The sequence below is a fragment of the Mustela erminea genome, chromosome 9 (genome assembly GCF_009829155.1).
Source record: "Mustela erminea isolate mMusErm1 chromosome 9, mMusErm1.Pri, whole genome shotgun sequence".
Classification (NCBI taxonomy): domain Eukaryota; kingdom Metazoa; phylum Chordata; class Mammalia; order Carnivora; family Mustelidae; genus Mustela; species Mustela erminea.
This window is the reverse complement of record NC_045622.1, coordinates 19247625-19273936: the sequence shown is the minus strand read 5'-3', so window position 1 is coordinate 19273936 and position 26312 is coordinate 19247625. Positions and strand designations below refer to the sequence as shown.

Genomic DNA, 26312 nt, shown 5'->3' with positions numbered 1-26312 from the left:
ATGACCAAGATGAGCATAGTGACAACATTCTTCCTCATGGGTCGTCCCCATGCATCAGCACTGGACATCTCCCTCTTGGGAATCTTCTTGGTGATTTATGTACTCACTGTGGTGGGGAACCTCCTCATCCTGCTGGTGATCAAGGTGGATTCCCACCTCCACACCCCCATGTACTACTTCCTGACCAACCTGTCCTTCATTGACATGTGGTTCTCCACCATCACTGTACTCAAAATTCTGATGACCTTGGCATCACCAGGAGGCAGGGCCATCTCCTTTCCTAGCTGTGTGGCCCAGCTCTACTCCTTCCACTTCCTGGGGAGCACTGAATGTTTCCTCTACACAGTCATGTCCTATGACCGCTACCTGGCCATCAGTCACCCACTTAGGTATGCCAGCATGATGAGTGGGAGGACGTGTGCCCTCCTGGCCACCAGCACGTGGCTCAGTGGCTCTCTGCACTCTGCTGTCCAGACCACACCGACATTCTGTCTGCCCTACTATGAGCCCAGCCAGATCCAGCTTTACTTCTGTATGATTGAATGCTGAGTAACTGTCAAATATGAGTGTGAAATAATAACATTTAGAGACATTAAAAAATGGAAAGTTTCTACCACTACGACAACCATTTCAAGTAACTTCAAAATATATAACACAGTAATAAAACTCATCCAGAAATGAGCATTTGAGATATAGGAAGGAATAGAAAGTTGAAAAAATCAAAACTCTAAGCAAATCTGAATAACTATTGTATCATTAAAAATAATGTTCTGTTCTTGAGCTTAAAAAGTCATGATTTGTAACTTCTGGTTTCACCTCCAACATGTAAAGAGTTGAAATCAGTCCCTCGCCTTATTAAAACAAAGCGAATTGGGATACACTGAAAATCAAGGCTTTTCTTGGACCCATCAGAGAGCTGAGGTCACAGGGCAAACTGGCCTGGGACAGTGATGTGTAATTAACATACAGCAGGCTGCCCATTGTGACCTTGCTCTTCTGTGTTGATTTTAGAATGTGCTCTACCTATGAATGGTTGTCAAACTTTGTTACTGATTTCAGATACTCTCATATCACATTGTCTCACGTATGAATATACTGCCAGCATACAGCCTTTGGAGGAGAACTAAATAGAATTCCTCCCATGTCTCACCCACTAACAGCTCACTCCATGAGAGCCCATGCCTTCTGTTTCTATCTAATAATCTGAATGCTATCAGTAGGGCATCTGACTCCCTGACACTTGCGCACAAATTCCACAATTTTCAAAATTCTAAGATGACTTTCCCTGGCCCCTGCTAACTGTGGGTGAACTAGAGGAATAGAGTAATAGCGAGTCTGTAGGGTTTCACCAATGTCTCCTTTGATCTAATATGTATGCCCCCTGGTCACTGTGATAATATGGGTATCCAAACATGAAAACATAAAAATAGTTTTTTATGTCCCTCAAAATAATTTGATAATGACAACTTTGAAGAAGGATAAGACCCTTATTTATACCCATTTTGAAAATGTTCTCACATCCTGACTTTCATTCTCTCAATTGAATGAATGAATTAATGACTAAAATCTCAAAAAATATTTATTATGAATCACTATCACTCAAACCACTTCTATATATTCATTTAATCCTCATAACAGTATTTTGAGAGAGGGTCATTTTTGAGATGGAAAATTGAGGTACAGGTCACAGAATTATTTCAAAACTGGTTTGAGACAATATTTGCTTTTGTTTGGGTGCAAGTATAGCATTTCCTTTTTTTCTGATTTGTAAAAGAAATGTTGAAATCCCATGAACAGTTTACTTAAAGATATTTTCATTTTTCTACCTTCCACATAGGAAACATCATTGGCCCCAGCCTGCAGTGTGGTGTTTCTGTCCCAGACCAGGTTGTAGTTTGGTACAGCTGGATTTCCAAGACCCTAAGAAGGCAGGAGCAGGTACTCCCTGGGCAGACGACTAGCTGCCACCAGCTGCGGTAGAAGAATCCAGTGTTGAATGGTTTGGTGCTAACTGTGGACATCTGGTCAGATAGCATAGGAAATCAAAGTCAGAATATGTGCTGGAGATGAATGGTTACTGTCCTTCCCTTCCTCTTGATCTGCCTCACCCAGCCTGGGAAACTGCAGGCCCCTGGCAAGGTGGTGGTTGTTGGCAGTTCCTGAGAGGATCACGTCAGCACCACAGCCTGTCCCGACACACCCACCTGGAGAGTTAAGGAGCTACTCAGAGCTTAGAGCTCTTTCAGTGTGGGAGCAATGAACATGGTCACGATGTGCCAGGTGGAGGGGTGGTCACACACAAACACAGATGTGATGGAGAAGGCAGTCACACAACTGCAACCATGAATCAGTGACTCTGATATTTTCTGCTGTCCTTGGACACTATGCTTAGGAGTATAATTCCCAAGTTGTATACATAAACCTCAAGCAAAAATTTTTTTAAAAAGCATATTACAAACTTACGTAGATGACTAAAACAACCCTGGTGTCTGAGTTCCAAGCAGAATACAGAATTTTTAAGAAGGCAAAACAATGTTATATGTCAACTGTAGCTCAACAAAATGGAACAAAAGACACAGAAAAACTTCACAGAGAAAAATCTGATAGACCAAAACTTGGGCAAGTTCATCATCAATAAATTTTAATTTCAATTTTTAAAAATTCCTCAGACAAACCTGTGAAACAAATATTTCTGAGTGGATGGTTTTGGAGAACACTTAACACTGAGAACTACACATGTATATGTTGCACCTTGGTGACTGAATTATATTAGTATTTTTTTAGAAAAATGATGATATCTACTTTCCAGTGTTTATTTGCTCCAGGAAAATGTTACTATGTGTATAAGCTTCCATAGAGCTTTCTTCACTTCCTTGTTCCTCAGAGTGTACACCACAGGGTTTAGAAGGGGTGTCAGCACTGTGTAGAAAACTGCCACAACCCCATCCACAGCATCCCGGGAGCCTGGCCTCAGGTAAATGAAAACACAGGGAACAAAGAAACAAAGGACCACAGTGCAGTGGGAGGCGCAGGTCTGAAAGGCTCTGTGTCTCCCCTCTGAGGTGCGGATCTTCAGGATGGACCAGACGATGGACACATAGGACAGCACTATCAGGAGAAAGCAGCCCAAGGCCACGACCCCAATGTTGACAAAGATCACCATCTCATTGACAGAGGTGTCTGCACAGGCCAGCTTGAGGATGGGAGGGGCATCACAGAAGTAATGCTGGATCTGGCTGGGCCCACAGTAGGGCAGACGGAATGTCAGTGTGGTCTGGACAGCAGAGTGCAGAGAGCCACTGAGCCACGTGCTGGTGGCCAGGAGGGCACACGTCCTCCCTCTCATCATGCTGGCATACCTGAGTGGGTGACTGATGGCCAGGTAGCGGTCATAGGACATGACTGTGTAGAGGAAACATTCGGTGCTCCCCAGGAAGTGGAAGGAGTAGAGCTGGGCCACACAGCTAGGAAAGGAGATGGCCCTGCCTCCTGGCGACGCCAAGGTCATCAGCATTTTGGGCACAGTAACGGTGGAGAACCACATGTCAATGAAGGACAGGTTGGTCAGGAAGTAGTACATGGGGGTGTGGAGGTGGGAATCCACCTTGATCACCAGCAGGATGAAGAGGTTCCCTACCACAGTGAGTACATAAATCACCAAGAAGATTCCCAAGAGGGGAATGTCCATTGCTGGAGCATGGGGAAGACCCATGAGGAAGAACGTTGTGACGAGGCTCATGTTTGTCATTTTCCATGCCTTTTGTGTCTCTCCCTATGGGAATAGAGAGAGCACACAGGGTTTAACTGAAAAGTGAAAACCCATTTTCGTGTGTCAACTTCATCATTCCTGGCAGATAATGCAAGAGTTATACTCTACTTGCTTCATCATCATCCTCTCTTTCTCTCTCTTTTTTTCTCTCTGTCTCTTGCACACCCACAAACACATGCACACACCAATGAGGCACACACAGATCTACGCAGTAGAAAGCCATAGAAATCCATTGTGTCACTTCTGGTTATGTGTCATAAATGATGGCAAATTTAGCAACACAAAACAATGCAAATTTCCATTCTTACAGTGTTTGAGTCAGGTGGTGGGTGTTATGCTCAAGGCTGAAATCAGGATGTTATCTGAGTCTGGAATTTCATCTGAGGCTTGGGACTGAGGTGTCTGGCTTTCTAGATGTTAGTAGGAATCTTCGCCCTCAGCTGTAGAGCCCACCCCCAGGTCCTAACCACCCGGCCATCTGATACCATGGCAGCTTACTGCTTCAAAGCCAGTAGAAGAATCCATCTCCAGTTTTCTGTGACAAAGTGTGATGTAACAAAATGCATCACGAGTGATATCCCATCACAGTCTCAGGTCTCGCTCACACCCAAGGGGAGGCAATTTATCAAGGAGTGTTCATCAGAGGACAGCAATTAGGGGGACCTCTTGGAATTCTATTTTCTCTCCAGAGTTTATGTGGAAACTTAAGAACCAAGAATTTAATTGCTGATAGGGCTGCACACTTCAAAAGTCTACAGCACAGCTGAATAATTCTCTGGGGTCCTCATAGGTAACTCAGCAATAGTAATACCAGCTGAGACATTATAAGTTTTAAATAAGATAGTAGATGTGAAGTCCTTAATAAAGTGTCTGGCACTTGATAGCTGCTCAACTATTGATAATGAATCATACAAAATTGCCTTGTGATACAGAACCGGCTTCCAATCTGTATCTACCAATATCTATCTATCTACCAATCTACCAGAGTGGGGGAATGAGTGGGAGAATAAATTGTCTTTGTGTCATAGAAACATCTCAATTTCAAAACTAGATCTTTTTTTTTTAAGATTTTATTTATTTATTTGACAAACAGAGATCACAAGTAGTCAGAGAGGGAGGCGGGACATGGGGGAAGCAGGCTCCCCACTGAGCAGAGAGCCTGACGCAGGGCTCAATCCCAAGACCCTGGGATCATGACTTGAGCCGAAGGCAGAGGCTTTAACCCACTGAACCACCCAGGTGCCCCTCAGAACTAGATCTTTGAGGAAGGGTTCATCACTGGTATTTGACTGATGTCTCGCTACAACAATCACCAGCTTATAAAGGGAGTTCCCTCAGGGGAGTTTGAGAAACTCAACGCTGTGACATGATTCCTGCAATCTTCCGTCTGATCCAGAAAATAACAAGCCTTGTACACTGTTGGCTCCATACTCCATTTACAATAGGCTATCCTTTATGAGGTTCTAGGAACATATAATCTATACCTGTTCTCCCAAACATAATCCACTGGCAGTTTTCTAACATATAACCTTCTGTCATAAATGTCTAGATATTTAGATAAATATAGCTTTGTTAGAGACAATATCCCTCTCTCCATCTTCCACTCTCATACTCATAAATTCAGGCAATGCCCTTATAGGAGAAGACATCTCCACCAAGGATATGGCTCTTATTTAAGACCTACTACCTGAGACAGGAAGAACAGAACCAACACCAGAGGAAAGGATGTTGCCAGTTTGATGTAAAGAAACGTCAAGAAAAGGCAGGCTGAATTTGATTTTTAATTCAAATTAGCTTTGAGTTCAGAATTATTGTTAATTATTCCTTTTTAATATTTTATTTATTAATTTATTTGACAGAGAGAGAGAGAGATCACAAGTAGGCAGAGAGGGGGAAGAAGGCTCCCTGCTGAGCAGAGAGCCCGATGCGGGACTTGATCCCAGGTCTCCAAGACCATGACTCAAGCCAAAGGCAGAGACTTAACCCACTGAGCCACCCAGGCACCCTATTAATTATTCTTTGAGGGATGACGATGAAACTGGCTCCACAATATGAGAGAAGCCAGGATCTCTGATCCCAGAAAAGCTTAGACAAAATGTTTCCCATGTCTAGACAATGTGGCTTAAGCTACATCTAAACTGTAATTTTTATGGGTGAAGGAGAGTGGGAGGTTCAGGCTTCCAGGTATGGAATGAATAAGCCATGGGAGTAAAGGCACAGCATAGGAAATAGAGCCAATGGTAATGTCACAGTGTTGTATGGCAACAGATTGTAGCTGCCCTTGTGGTAAGCAGAACATAAAGTACAGAGAAGCTGAGTCAGTATATTATATACCTGAAAATAGTGCAACAATGTATCAACTACACACAAAAAGATTTTGAAATCATATTTTTCAAATAAGAGAATAAATAACAGAGACAGAATTATCATAATCGTAGCTGTATAGATATCAGAATTGAAATAATGATACAAATAGGTATTTGAAATTTCTATTTTACCATTGGGATCCTATATCCAGGATATCTTTGTATTCAAATTAATTAAAATATGAGCTTTTTCATCAGGTAAATTGCAAAGTAGACTAAGATTTAACACAGGATTATCAATTATGGTGTCACTCTGTGTGTGTGTGTGTGTGTGTGTGTGTGTGTGTGTGTGTGTGTGTGTAGTGAGGAGAAAAAGACAGATGGAGACAGAGAGACTTAACACACTGTAGAGGCATATCTAACAATGCCCAAGCATCTTACCTCCCAGGGGAAGTTCAAAAAGGAAAGCAGGAAGACTAAGAGAAATCTACCATTTTAAGAACTCACCTTACAATATGTGATTCATTTTAATATAAAACTCAGCTGGTTTTTTTTCTTCCAATTTTTCACTATCATTGTCAAGGCAGTAGTTTGCAAGTTATCACTCAAAGAACAGATATATCTATGATTCTTTGGTGAGAGTGGCTCATTTCTATCCAAGGACTCAAATAGTTGAAGTTTGGGGAATGAAAGGAAGATGGCTAGATGGATAGGAGCTTAACTTGATTTGGCGACCCAGGGGAAGGATTCCTCTTGAGTCTTCAGGTTCCTTGATGAGCAGAAAAACAAGAGCAAGACACTAATGAAAGGTTTTTAATAATCATGCATAGATGTCCCACTGTGTTTGCTTTTTGAACCCTCCTGAGAACAGTTCATGTCTTTCTGAAACTTGTATTTATACCTAAGAGGAAGGAAGAGGACCTAGTTACCCTGTTCCCTCAACAGTGATGCAGATAAACACACAGCTGCTGGCTCTCAACTTAAACTTGTCCAGAATCCATAAATGGTCAGTCACCACCTGTCCCCACTCTCCATATCAAGGCAACTCTCTCTTCCACTACTTTTTTAAGTTGAGTTTAAAATATCTAAATTCCTAAAAATTTTTGTTGCTTAGAGTTTTAGAGTGACTCTGCATAGGAAATACCTAAGGATATATAACTATTTCCCAGCTGTATACATAAAAGGTTGCATTGCCCTCATAACTTTTATGGTATTATAAGCAAGTACAAACACTTGATATATTAAAGTTGTTCTTTTTTTAATTTATTTTTTATTTATTTTCAGCATAACAGTATTCATTATTTTTGCACCACACCCAGTGCTCCATGCAATCCGTGCCCTCTATAAAACTTTCCACCTGGTACCCCAACATTCCGCCCCCCCTGGCCCTTCAAACCCCTCAGATTGTTTTTCAGAGTCCATAGTCTCTCACGGTTCACCTCCCCTTCCAATTTCCCCCCAACTCCCTTCTCCTCTCTAACTCCCCATGTCCTCCATGCTTTTTGTTATGCTCCACAAATAAGTGAAACCATATGATAATTGACCCTCTCTGCTTGACTTATTTCACTGAGCATAATCTCTTCCAGTCCCGTCCATGTTGCTACAAAAGTTGGGTATTAATTTGTAAATAAGCTTTTCATGAACAGTATTGATTTCTTTGTTTTGAGGAAATAGACTTTTCTTTTTGGTTTGTCAGGAAATTTACTTATTAAGGTAACTAATTCCAGTTACTAATATCAACATCTATTGCTGACTTGGATGAAGAAGAAAGCTTCCTCGAACATAGTGTTTGTACAAATCTATGCAGTTACAGAGCCTTCTTTAGGAAAGCAATAGGACAGTAGTTGAAGTTAAGAATACCTATACACTTATTCCAGTAATTCAATTCAGGAATCTATTCATGATTATAAAAGCACCAGTCATAATTGTCTTTATTCAAACATGTGCTTTGGGGAGCCTTGCTGGCTCAGTCGGATGAGCCTGTGACTCTTGACCTGGGGCCATGAGTTCAAGCCGCATGTTGGGTGTAGAGATTAAAATAATATAAATAAATAAATGAGTGAATGAAGTCTGTGTTCATACATGGTTTCTAGTGACAAAACAACTGAAAAGCAAGTGAATATTGTTACAGAGAGGGTTTAAATATCCTTACAGAGAAATGGTTGAATAAATCATTGTGCCGCTACATCATGAAATATTAAGCAGTTATAACCACACCAGTTAACTCTGAGTGGCTTTTGCAGGATATTTTCAATAATGCACAGAAGTGATGTTAGCCTTGTGCCATCTTTATAAAGAAAACAATGACAATTTGTACATTGTAGGAGTATAGATAAAAGAGAAGAAGGATGAAAATGAGATTATTAAATCTACAGTTGAGAGGTAGTATTGAAAAAAGGACAAAAAAATTTAAAGATGAGAACAGAAGTATAGCATATATGATATAAACTGATTGATTTAAATTATACACATTGTTATATGCCTAAAGAAACCAGAAAATTAAAGATTTGGATATTGATCTATTGACTTGCATTGATGTCCACAATAGGTTAAAAAAAAAAAGTAAGCTAAACAAAAATTTACATGTCAGTGGAAACACGTTCCCCCATACACACACACACATACTCATGTAACAAAGCCCTAGAAAAACCAGTGAATCAAACTTGGAGGAAGAACAGGAAACAGGAACAGGCAGAATTATTGCAAAATCATGCCTAATATGTGACGACGGCCCACTGACGTTTCATGGAGGGCTCCAGTCCACAGTGGCTTACCGTCACCCCAGGCATGAACCCCTTACCACCCCGCAGGATGCTGTCACCCTGCCTTTCCAATCTCTGTGTTGTTAACCCTGTCATGGCCATCCTCTGAATCATCCTCTCTCACATGTGCCTTTTACTGCCCTTGCTTCTGACCCAAAGTCTAAGTTGACATATTTTATTGGTCAAGTCTAGATCCCATGTCTGTGTCCCTATTTGCTGGAGGGAATGGAAAAGCATCTGATATTACTGTTTCTACAGCAAAATGCAGCCCCAATTACAGGAAGAGGGTTTAAATAATACACAGCCAACCTGTGAACAAATAAGTATGCCAGTAAAGATCCATGACTGAAGACGCCTGAGTAGCTCAGTTGGTTAAGCAGCTGCCTTCGGCTCAGGTCATTATCCTGGCGTCCTGGGACTGAGTCCCACATCGGGCTTCTTGCTCGGCGGGGAGCCTGCTTCTCCCTCTGACCCTCCCTGCCACTCTGTCTGCCTGTGCTCGCTCTCCTTCTCTCTCTCTCTGACAAATAAATAAAATAAATAAGATCTTTTTAAAAAAAAAAAAAAAAAGATCCATGGCTGTGCACTGCAATGACTGCACACCATCTGTATACATCCTTCCCTGCCTACTTACACGATGTCGGCACCAACTACAGCATGACTGTAGTCCTCACGTCACTCCCTTCACACATGGAGCTGTTCTGAAAAATCACCATTTATTCCACCCAGATCCAACTCTATCATTGGTTCTGAGGCAAGTCGAGTTCAACATCGTGTGCCCTATGGACAAAACAGTAAAATTACCATGAACACATCCTAGATATAATAATGGACTGAATGGGGGGAGGAAAATAAAATATGGAAACACACACATACCAAAGCAATGTAGAAATACATGTCGAAGGTACAAGACTTATTTTGCAACTGGTTATGAGGGAATAGCTGACATTAAGGACTTCCGTCTTCTTCCACACATTGTCTCATCAGGTCGCTCAGCATGTCAGTGTCGACGATAGGATGAATCACAACATTGTTTCTGCAAGACAAGACACTTAACTGATCTTGCTCATTTATGCTGCACTCTTATGATTAATTTTTACATCTAGATGTAGTTATATGCAGGAATTCTCATAGAATTACCTGGATTCACTGTCTGGGTAAGGAAGAGGGCAGAGTAGAGAAATTACTGCCTTGTATGTTAGTGCAAGTATTTTTTCAGCAGGAGGATAAAAACCTGCAATTTGACAGTTTTGTGTTGTATGACAGCCAGATACTTTTCATCACATAATGTGCCAAGGAAATGAAATTTTGGAGAGCTCCCCCCCACCGTGGAAGTAGGGACACCAGGGGAAGTCAAGTCCTTTACCCTATGTCAGTCTGTCACATAAATCTTTTGAACTACTTATTTGGTATTTCAGGAATAAATGAAATAAAAAGAAACTTGAGCACAGTATGAGCTGACATTGCTTAACATTGTCAAATTAGACCAGATTTGTGGACTAGCCTAACTCACCGCAAGGCAACTAGATGACCGGAAATGTCACCGAGGTGGCAGTTTTTTTCTGTAGGCTCGACTCCCACAATGCAGTTCACATATGAATTTCTAGGGCATCTGGGCTATGTTGTCTTTCCCACACACCAGCTCCTAATTAGCATGATGTCACCAGTATAGTCAACACATAATACCCTGTGTGTTCGTGGGTCGGCAAGTCACTACAGCTAAATCGTTACACAAAAATAGTGATCCAAAATTGTACCTGTCACATATGTGATAAAAATTAGTTTTGAATAAATAAAATCATGGTGTAGAAAAATTCTCTTTCAAAGATAAATATTCCTGGCGATTCACAGACCTGTACCCCTGGGGCTAATAATATGTTATATGTTAATAATAAATAAATAAATAGTTAAATAAAAGACAAATATTTCATTGTTTTTTATGACTGAGTAATATATATATATCACATCTTTTTCTATTCATCAGTCAATGGACATTTGGGCTTTTTCCATAATTTAGTTATTTTTGATAATGCTATTAAAAACATCAGGGTACATGTTCCCCTTTGAATCAGGATTTTTATATCCTTTGGGTAGAACAATCGCTGGATCATAAGGTAATGGGGATTGAGGAGGGCACTTGTGATGAGCACTGGGTGTTGTATGTAGGTGTTGAATCACTAAATTGCACACCTGGAGCTATTACACTGTATGTTAACTAACTGAAATTTAGATAAACACTTAAAAAGACACAAAAAGAATTTAGTAGAAATACTTCATTTTCATTTGGTCAAATTATCAAAAACATTCTAAAGACAGAGAAAGGGTAAGTTATGCATTGAGAGAAAATGCTTACTATGCATAAACTAAAGAGAAAATAGAAAGTATTAGTTGCAGTATGGAAAAATAAATAAATCAAAAAGTAAAAAGAAATAAATATAATAGGCAAAAGTCAGATAATAGAGTTTTCAGAGAAATGGAAAGCCAGAAATGTTGAAAAAGCAAAAAAAACTATGCTCAACCTCTTTGGAAATCATGGAAATGCATATTAAAACTACAATAATACGAGTGTCTGGGTAGCTCAGTCGGTTAAGCATCCAACTCTTGATTTTTGCTTAGGTCATGATCTCAGGGTCATGAGATCAAGACCCTGGTCAGGATCCATGGTCAGTGTGGAGTCTGCTTGAGATTCTCTCTCTCCCTCTGCCTCTACCTCTCCTTCCTAGTCTCTCTCTTCTCTGCCTCTACCTCTCCTTCCTACTCTCTCTCTTTCTCAAGTAGATAAATAAATCTTTTTTTTAAAAAACCTACAATAATACATAAATTTATGCTTTGAAGATTGGAGAAAAATGTGTCATCTGTGAATATACAAAGTCTTAGCAAGAATGGGGACTACAAGGACTCTCTTGTGCTCTTAGCTAATGTGAATATTGGTGCAAACACTAGATCTCCAATACAGTTATAGATCTGCATATTCAGTAACTATTCTCATATTGCTTTCCTAAAGAAGGCGCTGTAACTTTACAGATTTGTACCAACACTATGTGGGAGAAAGCACTGTTACCTCAAAACAAAGATATCAATACTGTTTGTGAAAAGCTTATTTGCAAATTAAGAATGACTTTGCTATATCATGTGTTTACCCTTGCTTATAAGACTATAAAAGTTATGAGAGCAATGCAACCTACTATATATACAGCTGGGAAACAGTTATATATCCTTAGACATTTCCTTCAGCAAAGTCACTCTGAAACTCTAAACAATGGGTGCCTGGGTGGCTTAATTGGTTGGGCAACTGCCTTCAGCTCAGATCATGATCCCAGAGTCCTGGCATTGAGTCCCCCATCAGGCTCCAGTCCCACATCCCCACATCGGGCTCCCAGCTCCACGGGGAGTCTGCTGCCCACTCAGACCTTCTCCCCTCTCAAGCTCTCTCTCTCTCAAATAAATAAATAAAGTCTTTTAAAAAAAAAAAAAACTCTAAACAACAAAGTTTTTTAGGAATTTAGATGGTTTTAACACAGCTTAAAAAGGTGTTGGGAGAGAGTTGCATTGAGATGGAGCGTGGAGACAGGTGGTGACTGTTTATGGATTCTGGACAAGTTTAAGTTGAGAGCCAACAGTTTTGTGTTTATCTGCATCACTGTTGAGGGAAAAGGGAACTGGGTCCTTCTTCCTTCCTCTTAGGTGTAAATACAAGTTTCAGAGAGACATGAACTCCTCTCAGGAGGGTTCAAAAAGCAAACACAGTGGGACATCTGTGCATGATTATTAAAAACCTTTCATGAGTCTCTTCTTCTTGTTTTTCTGCTCATCAAGGAACCTGAAGACTCCAGAGGAATCTATCCCCTGAGACACTACATCAAGTTAAGCTCCTATCCATCTGGCTGAGTGTGTTCTATTCCCTGGACTTCAGCTAGTTGGGTCTTTGACTAGAAAAGAGCTACTCTCACCAAAGAACCACAGGTAACTGTTCTTTGAGTAATAACGTGCAAACTACTGCCTCGACATAAATAGTGAAAAATTGGAGGAAAAAAATACAGATGAGTTTTATAATGAAATGAATCACATACTGTAGGTGAGTTCTTTAAAATGGTAGATTTTTCTTAGTCTTCCTGCTTTCCCTCTTCAACTTCCACTGAGAGGTAAGATGCTTGGGCATTGTTAGACATCGTTTTACATTGGGTTATCAAGTCTCAGGTTGTCACTATCTCTATGTCTCTGTATCCCATCTCTGTCTGTCTGCCTATTTCTCTCTCTCTTTACACACACACACACACACACACACACACACATACACACACACACAGTTATTAATTAAAAGCCTACAAAGAAGCACAAAATTGTTACAACATGGACAAACAAATGAAATGTTGACACCTCTAATTGATAAATCTTAGTCTACTTTGCAATTCACCTGATGAAAAGGTTCATATTTCATCTAATGTGAATATGAAGATGTCTTGGATATGGGATCCCACTGGTAAAGTAGAAACTTCAGATACATTTGTACCAGTTTTTGAATTCTGATATCCATATAGGTGATTATGATAATTTTGCCTCTGTTATTTATTCTCCTATTGAAAAATATAGCTTAACATTGTGTGTGTGTGCTTGTATGTTTGACACACAATGTCACACAATTTTCAGGTGTACGACATAGTAATTGACATTCTCTGTAGTTTATGCTCTGCTCACCATAGGTGCAGCTACCATCTGTCACTATACAATACCATTGATTGTATTTCCTATGCTGGGCCTTCATTCCCATGGCTTATTCATTCCATACCTGGAAGCCTGAACCTCCCACTCTCCATCCATGAAAATTACAGCTTAGATGTAGCTTAAGCCACATTGTCTAGACATGGGATACATTTTGTCTAAGCTTTGCTGGGATCAGCGATCCTGGCTTCTGTCATATTGTGGAGCCAGTTTCACAGTTTTCCTCAAAGAATAATTAATAATGATCATGAACTGAACATGAATTTGGGCTAAATTTTAAAAATATCAATTCTGTCTCAATTTTCATTGTGTAGAATCCCAACTTTTCTTGACATCGAGCTGGCAACATCCTTTCCTCTGGTGTTGGTTCTGTTCTTCCTGTCTCAGGTAGTAGGTCTTAAATAAGAGTCATATCCTTGGTGGAGATGTCTTCTCCTATAAGGGCATTGCCTGAACTTATGAGTATGAGAGTGGAAGATGGAGGGAGGGATATTATCTCTAACAAAGCCAAATTAGCCTAAATATCTAGGTATTTAGGATAGAAAGATATATGTTAGAAAACTGCCAGTGGATTGTGTTTTGGAGAACAGGTATAAATTTTATGTTCTTAGAGCCTCACAAAATCCATTATGTAAGCTTACATTGTAAGTCTAGTGTAAGAGAGGCAAGGAGACAGCAGTGTACAAGGTTGGTATTCTGAATGAAATGGAAGGTAGCTGGTCTCATATCATAGAGGTGAGTTTCTCACCTTCTCTGAGGGAAATCTCTTTATAAGCCGGTGATGGCTGTAGTGAGATACCAGTCAAATACCAGTAAGGAAGCCTTCCTCAAAGATCTAGTTTTGAAACTAAGAAGTCTCTACAACACAAAGAGAATTTATTCTTCCATTCATTCCCCCTCTCTGTTGATAGGTAGATAGATAGATGATGGATAGATACATAGGCGACTCTCTATCAGAAGGCAACAGTTTTGTATGATTCACTACAATTTCTTGTGAAGTTCTCAACTGTCAGATACTTTATTATGGACCTTACAACTATTACCTTATTTAGTTTTTATCTCCTAGCTGAGAATACTACTATAAAGTTACATATGAGGACCCCAAGGAATTATTCAGGTGTACAAAGACTTTTGAAGTGTGCATTGCTATCAGCAATTAAATACTTGGTTCTTTAAATTTCTCCATGAATTCTGGAGAGAAAATAGAATTCCAAGAGGTCCCCCTGATTGCTGCCCCCTGGTGTACACTCCCTGCTAAATAGTCTCTCCTTTATGTGGGTGAGATCCAGCATTACTTCTGTGATGAGACCATGATGAGATATCACTTATGATACATTCTTACATTACACTTCATCACAGCAAACTGGAGACAGATTCTCCTACCAGCTTTATAAAATTAAGCCGCCATGTTATCAGATGGCCGGGTGGTTAGGACACAAGGGTGGGCTCAAAAGCGAAGAGGGATGATCCCTGCAAACAGCCAGCAAGAAAGACAGATACCTCAGTCCTAAAGCTGCAAGGAACTGAATTCTTCCAACAATCTCCATGGGCTTGGAAGAGAAACCCAAGCTTCAGATGAGATTCCAGACTTAGCTGACATCCTGATTTCAACCTTGAGCAAAACATCCAGCCCACCTGACTCAAACACTGTAAGAATGGAAATTTGAATGGTTTGTAAGCAGCTAAGTGTGTGGTCATTTATGATATATTACTAGAGATTAATACAATGGATTTCTATGACTTTCTTCTACATGTATCTATCTGTGCTTCTGTTTGTACATGCATGTGTATCTGTGTGGGCAAGAGAAAGAGAGAGAGAGGAAGAGAGAAGAAGATGATGAAATCATTCTATCATCTTTAGCAAATAAGTTTCATAAGAAGCAAAATTTAGTTTAGCTCTAGAACTATCTACCATGGATGATGAAGTTGACACATGAAAATGGGTTTTCAGTTTTCAATTAAATGCTAGGTGCTCTCTCTATTCCTATAGGGAGAGATACCAAAGGCGTGGAAAATGACAAACGTGAGCCTCGTCAAAACGTTCTTCCTCATGGGCCTTCCCCACGCTCCAGCAATGGACATCCCCCTCTTGGGAATCTTCTTGGTGATTTATGTACTCACTGTGGTGGGGAACCTCCTCATCCTGCTGGTGATCAAGGTGGATTCCCACCTCCACACCCCCATGTACTACTTCCTGACCAACCTGTCCTTCATTGACATGTGGTTCTCCACCGTTACTGTGCCCAAAATGCTGATGACCTTGGCATCGCCAGGAGGCAGGGCCATCTCCTTTCCCAGCTGTGTGGCCCAGCTCTACTCCTTCCACTTCCTGGGGAGCACCGAGTGTTTCCTCTACACAGTCATGTCCTATGACCGCTACCTGGCCATCAGTCACCCGCTCAGGTATGCCAGCATGATGAGTGGGAGGACGTGTGCCCTCCTGGCCACCAGCACGTGGCTCAGTGGCTCTCTGCACTCTGCTGTCCAGACCACACTGACATTCCGTCTGCCCTACTGTGGGCCCAGCCAGATCCAGCATTACTTCTGTGATGCCCCTCCCATCCTTAAGCTGGCCTGTGCAGACACCTCTGTCAATGAGATGGTGATCTTTGTCAACATCGGGGTAGTGGCCTCGGGCTGCTTTCTCCTGATAGTGCTGTCCTATGTGTCCATCGTCTGGTCCATCCTGAAGATCCGCACCTCAGAGGGGAGACACAGAGCCTTTCAGACCTGCGCCTCCCACTGCATTGTGGTCCTTTGTTTCTTTGTTCCCTGTGTTTTCATTTACCTGAGGCCAGGCTCCCGGGATGCTGTGGATGGGGTTGTGGCAGTTTTCTACACAGTGCTGACACCCCTTTTAAACCCTGTGGTGTACACTCTGAGGAACAAGGAAGTGAAGAAAGCTCTATGGAAGCTTATACACATAGTAACATATTCCCGGAGCAAATAAACACTGAAAAGTAGATATCATCATTTTTCTAAAAAAATACTAATATAATTCAGTCACCAAGGTGCAACATATACATGTGTAGTTCTCAGTGTTAAGTGTTCTCTAAAATCATCCACTCAGAAATATTTGTTCACAAGTTTGTCTGAGGAATTTTTTAAAAGTCAGAATTAAATTTTATTGATGATGAACTTGCTAAGTTTTGGTCTATCAAATTTTTCTCTGTGAATTTTTTCTGTGTCTTTTGTTCCATTTTGTTGAGCTACAGTTGACATATAACATTGTTTTGTCTTCTTAAAAATTATGTATTCTGCTTAGAACTCAGACACCAGGGTTGTTTTAGTCATATACCTAACTTTGTAATATGCTTTTTTTTTTTAATTTTTGCTTGAGGCTTGTGTGCACAACTTGGGAATTACCCTCCTGAGCATAGTGTCCAAGGACAGAAGCAAATATCAGAGTCACTGATTCATGGTTGCAACTGTGTGACTGCCTTCTCCATCAGTTAGTGGCTCTGTGTTTGTGTGTGGGTCCCAACGTGACCAACCCTCTTCCTGGCACATTGTGACCATATTCATTGCTCCCACACTGAAAGAGCTCTAAGCTCTGAGTAGCTCCTTAACTCTTCAAGTGGGTCTGTCGGGACAGGCTGTGGTGCTGACGTGATCCTCTCAGGAACTGCCAACAACCACCACCTTGCCAGGGGCCTGCAGTTTCCCAGGCTGGGTGAGGCAGATCAAGAGGAAGGGAAGGACAGTAACCATTGGTCTCCAGCACATATTCTGACCTTGATTTCCTATGCTATCTGACCAGATGTCCACAGTTAGCACCAAACCATTCAACACTGGATTCTTCTACTGCAGCTGGTGGCAGCTGGTCGTCTGCCCAGGGAGTTCCTGCTCCTACCCTCTTAGGGTCTTGGAAATCCAGCTGTACCAAACTACAACCTGGTCTAGGACAGGAACACCCACAATTACAAGCTGGGGCCAATGCTATTTCCTATGTAGAAGGTAGAAAAATGAAAATATCTTTAAGTAACCTGTTCATGGGATTACAACATTTCTTTTACAAATCAGAAAAAAAAAGCCCGGAGAGGACAAAACCCTCTGAAAATACCTATTTAATGCTACATGGCCCACACTTGTGGGCATCCACATATAATGGGTGATATGCTATGCTTGCACCCAAACAAAAGCAAATATTGGCTCAATATTTGGAAATAATTCTATGACCTACACTTCAATTTTCCATCTCAAAAATGCCCCTCTCTCAAAATACTGTTATGAGGATTAAATGAGTGTATAGAAGTGGTGTAAGTGACAGTGATTTATAATAATTCTTTTTTAAAGATTTTATTCATTCATTCATTCATTCATTCATTCATTCATTTATTTGAGAGTGAGAGACAAAGCCAGAGCAGGGCAGGGAGGGGCAAGGAGAGGGAGAAACAGAGTCTCCGCTGAGCCAGGAGCCCAACATAGGGCTCCAGCCCAGGACCCTGAGACCATGACTCAAGCCAAAGGCAGATGATTAACTGACTGAGTCACCAGGCACCCCAGTACATTCCCAATTAGAGATGTAAAGTTTAAACCTGGGGCCACCAGTCAGATAGCCTCATTCTCAGAATCATTCTCTTCACAAATTCTGTCAATGACTCCCAGCCACCAAAATAATATTTTTGAAGATACATGAATGTTGATTTCTTTAAATCACCTTCTAGATAATAAATCTAGCTAATTATGGACAATGTAATCATTCTGATTCATTAACTATTTTCATAAATTTGCTACCCCTATATTTACTAGCCTTCAAGGAATTTATAGGGAAGTATCTGAAACATTAAAATTATAATGAATTAAGTTTTTCTAGAATAATTCGGAGGCAAACACAGTAAACATTATTGAGCTTAGGATAAATGCTAGACATTTTGTAAATTAATTATTATAAGAACGCTATAAGATAGGTTCTGCTACTATAAAAAAATAAAAAAGAAAATGATGGCAGCTTAGATAACTTGATAAAGTCACACACTAGTAAGGAATATAGTCAAGGTTTAATTTCAGGCTATCTGGTACCAAAGCTCATGGTGGCAAATTCTACTGCACATTACAATCACTAATTTCAGGAACTTTCTATTTGGGGGAGAGCAGAGTCATATCAATGAGCATAGTAATTATTGGAATAACAAAACACAGATCTTTGAATAGTTACGTGTATTTTATACCTGAAATGTAAGTTTTGTTGGAAACCACATTTCCCCCATAGACCAGGAAAAGCATATGATCTACTCTACCTCCACCTAAGTGAAATTGCAAATGTGTCATGTGTTCCACATGAAGGTATGGATTCCTTTGGGAAAAATACTCTCTTAGCCCCTTAGTCTCCATCTACATCAATCTGGTCTTATTTCTTTAGAATATTCTCCCTGCTCCTGACCCTTCTATTTCCAAACATTTACTTTTTGAAGGACCTGACTTCTGATCCACACTCAACGTATTAGATGTCATTGCTAAACAGATGCCACCTCTTTCTCTCAATGCTGTCCCTACCTTCTTTGTTCAAGTCCCTGGTAACTTGAGTTTTTTCGATGCTTCCATTTGGAGATAAAGCTATCACATCAAACTTCCTATGTCTATACCAAAATCCTTTTTTCCTTTTTCTTCAACATTTGTCTCTCTGTAGTATGATTGACTCAACGAAAGTAACCCTGACACTTGGAAGGCCTTCCCATAGTCTCTGTTCATACATTTCTTCTTCATGCAATTGGGAAGGGGGTAAGAGAAGAAATAGAGAAGGAAGACAGAGGTAGGATGGCATGAAGAAATTTCAGAAAATAAAGAACAATGTTGAATAATTTTAAAACTTTAATAATGAATCCTTTGCATTTTCAAATAACAATTGGAACATCTTCTTTTGTAAATACTTCATTGTGTTGTTAGTATGCTCCAAGAGCTGTTAATACTGCTTCCAAAAGAGGAAAATAAAAAAGAATAAAATACAGGAGAATTGGTGTCTGCATTCCACATGGGGACCAATGAAATGTGAGCAAATATCTCACCACATTGTGTCACAGTTTGATGTATTCTCCTGGGTTTCTCCTCAAAATAGCAGCTCTGGAGTACTGACCTTCTCTAATGAGGCTCTTAATGACTGGTACCATTTCACTGAATTTTGAAAATGTTGTTTGGTAGAAGCATGATGTGTCTGATGGATTCATTGAAGCTATATTTTCTGAGTTCACTAGTGGTTGAAAACCATCTATGTTATAGATATCATAGCTGAATTATAAGAAGTAATTAACTAATAGAAAAAATCAGGCTCAAATTATGAATGAATAGGTGACTCTTATAATGATCCCAGTGTTGATACTGGTTCATTCGCTCATACTTTCTCAAATAATTAATCAGTGCAGTAATTCCTTCAACAATTTAAATTAGGTGACACCTATATTTAAGGCACAGGAAATAAAGGGCATCAAGACAGTGTCTATGCTCCAGAACTCCAGAGTTCAATGAGAAACACACAAGTACACAAGTGAATCTTACAGTGTCCTACTGTACATATGGAGTACTACAGTAAATGACGTGATATCTAACACAGATTAAGTAGTAGAGTGAATTTCCACCTGGAAAATACCATATCCAGATAACAAAGCTTGCTTCAACAACATAACTCATAATAAATAATTAGTACATATAAAATATGAATAACATAAAGACGATTTCAGTCTATGTGTTTTGGGGTCTGCTCCAAATTTACAGAGCTTCTGTTTTCCAGGCCAAATCATAATGCATATTGAATCTTTTCATTCTAACAAGAAGAAAACTTGGACACAAGAGACTAAACCCAGGGCATTTCACATTTCTTTTTATTGTCTGAAAATCTCTGTATCCTGACCAGGCATACATGTTGGCCAGCATATTCCCCCACCCAACCACAGGAAAGGTGTAATGCCACAAGAAGGTGTAATGCCACCATGTCCTCCAGGAAGACGTGAGGAAGTATTAGGTGGGCTGCACGAAGTCTGACTAAGGTCTAACTCAAATGTTTGCAGTGTTACCCTATTTTTCTCGCTGTGGGCAAAATTAAGACAAAGCCATATCTCTTTGGTAGAATAGGGGGACATTATCAAAATAGATATAAATAAGAGTTATATCCTTCTTCAAAGTTATCACTATCAAATTATTTTCAGGGCCCTTGCTTCCATGTTTGGATGCCCATATTATCACAGTGACCAGGGGGCATACATATTAGATCAAAGGAGACATTGGTGAAACCCTACAGATTCGTTATCACTCTATTCCTCCAGCTCACCCACAGTCAGCAGGGGCTAGGGAAAGCCATAGTAGAATCTTGAAAATAGTGAAATTTGTGCAGCAAATGACAGGGGGTCAGATGCCCTACTGATTGCCCTTCAGATCATTTGATAGAAACAGAAAGCACAGGGCTCTGACGGAGTGAGCTGTTAGTGGGTGAGACATGGGAGGAATTCTATTTAGTTCTCCTCCAAAGGCTGCCGGTTGGCTGTATATTCACACATGTGAAAACAAGATATGAGGGTATTGAAATCAGTAACAAAGTGTGACAAAATATGTGTAGGTGGACGACATTCTAAAATCAACACAGAAGAGCAAAGTCACAATGGGCAGCCTGCCGTATGTTAATTACACATCCTTGTAAAGCCTTGATTTTCAGTGTGCCCCAGTCTGCCTTGTTCTAAGAAGGCAAGGACAGCTTCCAACTCTTTACATATTGGAGATGAAACCAGAAGTCACAAATCATGACTTTTTAAGCTCAAGAACTGAGCATTATTTTTACATGATACGGTAGTTATTCAGTTTTGCTAATACGTATGATTTTTTTTAACTTTATATCCCTTCTTATATCGCAAATGCTCATTTCAGGATAAGTTTTATTATTGTGTTGTGTATTTTGAAGTTAGTTGGTAAGATTATAGTAGTGCTAGAAACTCTTCATTTTTAATGTCTCTAAATGTTACTATTTCACACTCAGATTTGACAGTTACTCAACATTCAATTATATTTATTTTTTGTGGAAACATGTTGGATACACAATGTTACATTAGTTTCAAGTGTATGACATTGTGATTGGATAAGTCTGCACATTATGCTCTGTTCACTGGAAACATAGCTTCCACAGAACGCTGCTACAGTATCACTCACTGTATTTCCTATGCTGTGCCTTTCCTCCTTGGACTTACTCATTCCATACCTGGAAGCCTGTCCCTTCTGCTCCCCTTCGCCCACTTCACCCCTGCCCCCAGACCTGCCCTTCTGGCAGCCACCAGTTCTCTGCATTCAATAGCATACAATTCTGGATTGACAGTTATCTTCTCAAACTCTTTGCAATGTATTTCCGTATTTGTCGACTTGTATCACTGCTGAAGCTCAATCAGCTGTTCAAATAGTATTTCACTGAAGAAAAACTTATTAAAAGCAATTTTCACAAGTCCTATATTTTGAAGGTGTTTTGCTAATTCATAAGAATTTGGGATTTTAATAGCCTCCTGTTAAATTGATTCTTTTATATTTATAAAATGCTCTTTATACTTAGCCACAAAATAAATGAAATCGTGCATTTGTGACAACATGGTTGGACCTATGTTGTGCTAAGTGATAGAAATCAGAGAGTGACAAATAGCATATGATTTCACCTACCTGTGGAATCTAAACAACAAAACAAATAAACAGTAAAACAGAAACAGGCTCTACAAATAACAAATCGCTCAAACAGAGAACTAATTAGTGGGAGGGGAGGAAGTGGAAGGATGAGCAAAGCAGGTGAAAGAAACAAGGACGTTAAAAACTTTGGTTATCAAATGACATGTCACTGGGATTAAAAGCAGCAAATACATAATTTTGTGTAGTGACCGATGGTGACTACACTTATCCTGATGGCATTTCCTAATACAGATCATTGTCAAATCACTACAACTAATATAATATTGTATATCAGCTAGACTTCAATAAATTTTTTTTTAAATATCCTTCTTGCTTCTTACTTCCTACCTTAAAGTTCACCATATTTGATAATTAATATAGACTTGGGTTCTTTCCTGGTGTTTTTGTGGCATACATTTTCTATTCTGGTACTTTCCATTTTTTAATTTCCATTGTTTGTATTTAATACAGTTTCTAATAAGCTAGGTAATTAAGGTCAAGATGGCGGAGAAGTAGCAGGCTGAGACTGCTTCAGCTAGCCGGAGATCAGCTAGATAGCTTATCTAAAGATTGCAAACACCTGAAAATCCATCGGCAGATCGAAGAGAAGAAGAACAGCAATTCTGGAAACAGAAAAACAACCACTTTCTGAAAGGTAGGACCGGCGGAGAAGTGAATCCAAAGCGACGGGAAGATAGACCCCGGGGGGAGAGGCCGGCTCCCGGCAAGCGGCGGAGCAACGGCGCACAAAATCAGGACTTTTAAAAGTCTGTTCTGCTGAGGGACATCGCTCCAGAGGCTAAACGGGGGCGAAGCCCACGCGGGTTCAGCGTGGCCTCAGGTCCCGCAGGGTCACAGAAGGAGCAGGGGTGTCTGAGTGTCGCAGACCTTGCGGGTATTGGAACGGGAAAGCCGGCTACAGAGACAGAGCCGACAGTAAGGTCACAGCTCGGTGTTACCTTGAACCGGTCGCAGGCTCGGAGAGCTCGGAGCGCGGCCGGAGGTCAGGCAGACGGGAGTAACTGGGCGCTGTTCTCTGAGGGCGCACTGAGGAGTGCGGCCCTGGGCTCTCGGCTCCTCCGGGCCGGAGACCAGGAGGCCGCCATTTGTATTCCCGTCCTCCGGAACTCTACGGAAAGCGCTCAGGGAACAAAAGCTCCTGAAAGCAAACCCGAGCGGATTACTCACCCCGGCCCCGGGTAAGGGCGGTGTCATTCCGCCTGGGGCAAAGACACTTGAGAATCACTACAACAGGCCCCTCCCCCAGAAGATCAACAAGAAATCCAGCCGAGACCAAGTTCACCTACCAAGGAGTGCGGTTTCAATACCAAGGAGAGCAGCAGAATTCCAGAGGAGGAGAAAGCCAAGCACGGAACTCATGGCTTTTTCCCTGTGATTTTTTTTTTAGTCTTGCAGTTAATTTAATTTTTTTTCTTTTTCATTTTTTGTTGTTTTTTTTTTTTTCTCGCCTTCGGGTAAAATTTTTTTTTTTTAACTGTTACCTTTTTCTTTTTTAACGATTTTTTACTAGTTTAATATATATATTTTTTCTTTTTTACATTTTTCTTAGGTGTTTTCCTTTTTTTTTTTTAATTCTTTTCTTTTCTTTTTTCTTTTTTCTTCTTTTTTTTTTCTTTCTTCCTTTTTGAACCTCTTTTTATCCCCTTTCTCCCCCCTCACGATTTGGGATCTCTTCTAATTTGGTTAAAGCATTTTTTCCTGGGGTTGTTGCCACCCTTTTAGTATTTTACTTGCCCCTTCATATACTCTTATCTGGACAAAATGACAAGACGGAAAAATTCAACACAAAAAAAAGAACAAGAGGCAGTACCGAAGGCTAGGGACCTAATCAATACAGACATTGGTAATATGTCAGATCTAGAGTTCAGAATGACAATTCTCAAGGTTCTAGCCGGGCTCGAAAAACGCATGGAAGATATTAGAGAAACCTTCTCGAGAGATATAAAAGCCCTTTCTGGAGAAATAAAAGAACTAAAATCTAACCAAGTTGAAATAAAAAAAGCTATTAATGAAGTGCAATCAAAAATGGAGGCTCTCACTGCTAGGATAAATGAGGCAGAAGAAAGAATTAGTGATATAGAAGACCAAATGACAGAGAATAAAGAAGCTGAGCAAAAGAGGGACAAATAGCTACTGGACCATGAGGGGAGAATTCAAGAGATAAGTGACACCATAAGACGAAACAACATTAGAATAATTGGGATTCCAGAAGAAGAAGAAAGAGAGAGGGGAGCAGAAGGTATACTGGAGAGAATTATTGGGGAGAATTTCCCCAATATGGCAAAGGGAACGAGCATCAAAATTCAGGAGGTTCAGAGAACGCCCCTCAAAATCAATAGGAATAGGCCCACACCCCGTCACCTAATAGTAAAATTTACAAGTCTCAGTGACAAAGAGAAAATCCTGAAAGCAGCCCGGGAAAAGAAGTCTGTAACATACAATGGTAAAAATATTAGATTGGCAGCTGACTTATCCACAGAGACCTGGCAGGCCAGAAAGAGCTGGCATGATATTTTCAGAGCACTAAACGAGAAAAACATGCAGCCAAGAATACTCTATCCAGCTAGGGTATCACTGAAAATAGAAGGAGAGATTAAAAGCTTCCAGGACAAACAAAAACTGAAAGAATTTGCAAATACCAAACCAGCTCTACAGGAAATATTGAAAGGGGTCCTCTAAGCAAAGAGAGAGCCTACAAGTGGTAGGTAGATCAGAAAGGAACAGAGACCATATACACTAACAGTCAACTAACAGGCAATACAATGGCACTAAATTCATATCTCTCAATAGTTACCCTGAATGTTAATGGGCTAAATGCCCCTGTCAAAAGACACAGGGTATCAGAATGGATCAAAAAAACAAAACCCATCTATATGTTGCCTCCAAGAAACTCATTTTAAGCCCGAAGACACCTCCAGATTTAAAGTGAGGGGGTGGAAAAGAATTTACCATGCTAATGGACATCAGAAGAAAGCAGGAGTGGCAATCCTTATATCAGATCAATTAGATTTTAAGCCAAAGACTATAATAAGAGATGAGGAAGGACACTATATCATACTCAAAGGGTCTGTCCAACAAGAAGATTTAACAATTTTAAATATCTATGCCCCCAACGTGGGAGCAGCCAACTATATAAACCAATTAATAACAAAATCAAAGAAACACATCAACAATAATACAATAATAGTAGGGGACTTTAACACTCCCCTCACTGAAATGGACAGATCATCCAAGCAAAAGATCAGCAAGGAAATAAAGGCCTTAAACGACACACTGGACCAGATGGACATCACAGATATATTCAGAATATTTCATCCCAAAGCAACAGAATACACATTCTTCTCTAGTGCACATGGAACATTCTCCAGAATAGATCACATCCTCGGTCCTAAATCAGGACTCAACCGGTATCAAAAGATTGGGATCATTCCCTGCATATTTTCAGACCACAATGCTCTAAAGCTAGAACTCAACCACAAAAGGAAGTTTGGAAAGAACCCAAATACATGGAGACTAAACAGCATCCTTCTAAAGAATGAATGGGTCAACCGGGAAATTAAAGAAGAATTGAAAAAAATCATGGAAACAAATGATAATGAAAATACAACGGTTCAAAATCTGTGGGACACAACAAAGGCAGTCCTGAGAGGAAAATATATAGCGGTACAAGCCTTTCTCAAGAAACAAGAAAGGTCTCAGGTACACAACCTAACCCTACACCTAAAGGAGCTGGAGAAAGAACAAGAAAGAAACCCTAAGCCCAGCAGGAGAAGAGAAATCATAAAGATCAGAGCAGAAATCAATGAAATAGAAACCAAAAAAACAATAGAACAAATCAACGAAACTAGGAGCTGGTTCTTTGAAAGAATTAATAAAATTGATAAACCCCTGGCCCGACTTATCAAAAAGAAAAGAGAAAGGACCCAAATAAATAAAATCATGAATGAAAGAGGAGAGATCACAACTAACACCAAAGAAATACAAACTATTATAAGAACATACTATGAGCAACTCTACGCCAATAAATTTGACAATCTGGAAGAAATGGATGCATTCCTAGAAACATATAAACTACCACAACTGAACCAGGAAGAAATAGAAAGCCTG

At 40.2% G+C, this 26312-nt stretch overlaps 3 protein-coding genes across 3 annotated transcripts; 2 read left to right on the top strand and 1 right to left on the bottom strand.

Moving 5' to 3' along the window:
* On the top strand, nucleotides 1-549 carry LOC116598780 (olfactory receptor 10G9-like). Its single transcript, XM_032358103.1, has one exon. The coding sequence runs from the start codon at nucleotides 1-3 to the stop codon at nucleotides 547-549; it is 549 nt and encodes a 182-aa protein (XP_032213994.1).
* Nucleotides 550-2812: 2263 nt separating this feature from the next.
* Nucleotides 2813-3748, bottom strand: LOC116600140 (olfactory receptor 10G9-like). Its single transcript, XM_032360259.1, has one exon. The coding sequence runs from the start codon at nucleotides 3746-3748 to the stop codon at nucleotides 2813-2815; it is 936 nt and encodes a 311-aa protein (XP_032216150.1).
* Nucleotides 3749-15570: 11822 nt separating this feature from the next.
* On the top strand, nucleotides 15571-16506 carry LOC116599620 (olfactory receptor 10G9). The gene has a single exon (XM_032359588.1). It carries the CDS (start codon nucleotides 15571-15573, stop codon nucleotides 16504-16506), a length of 936 nt encoding a protein of 311 aa, XP_032215479.1.
* Nucleotides 16507-26312: the final 9806 nt, after the last annotated feature.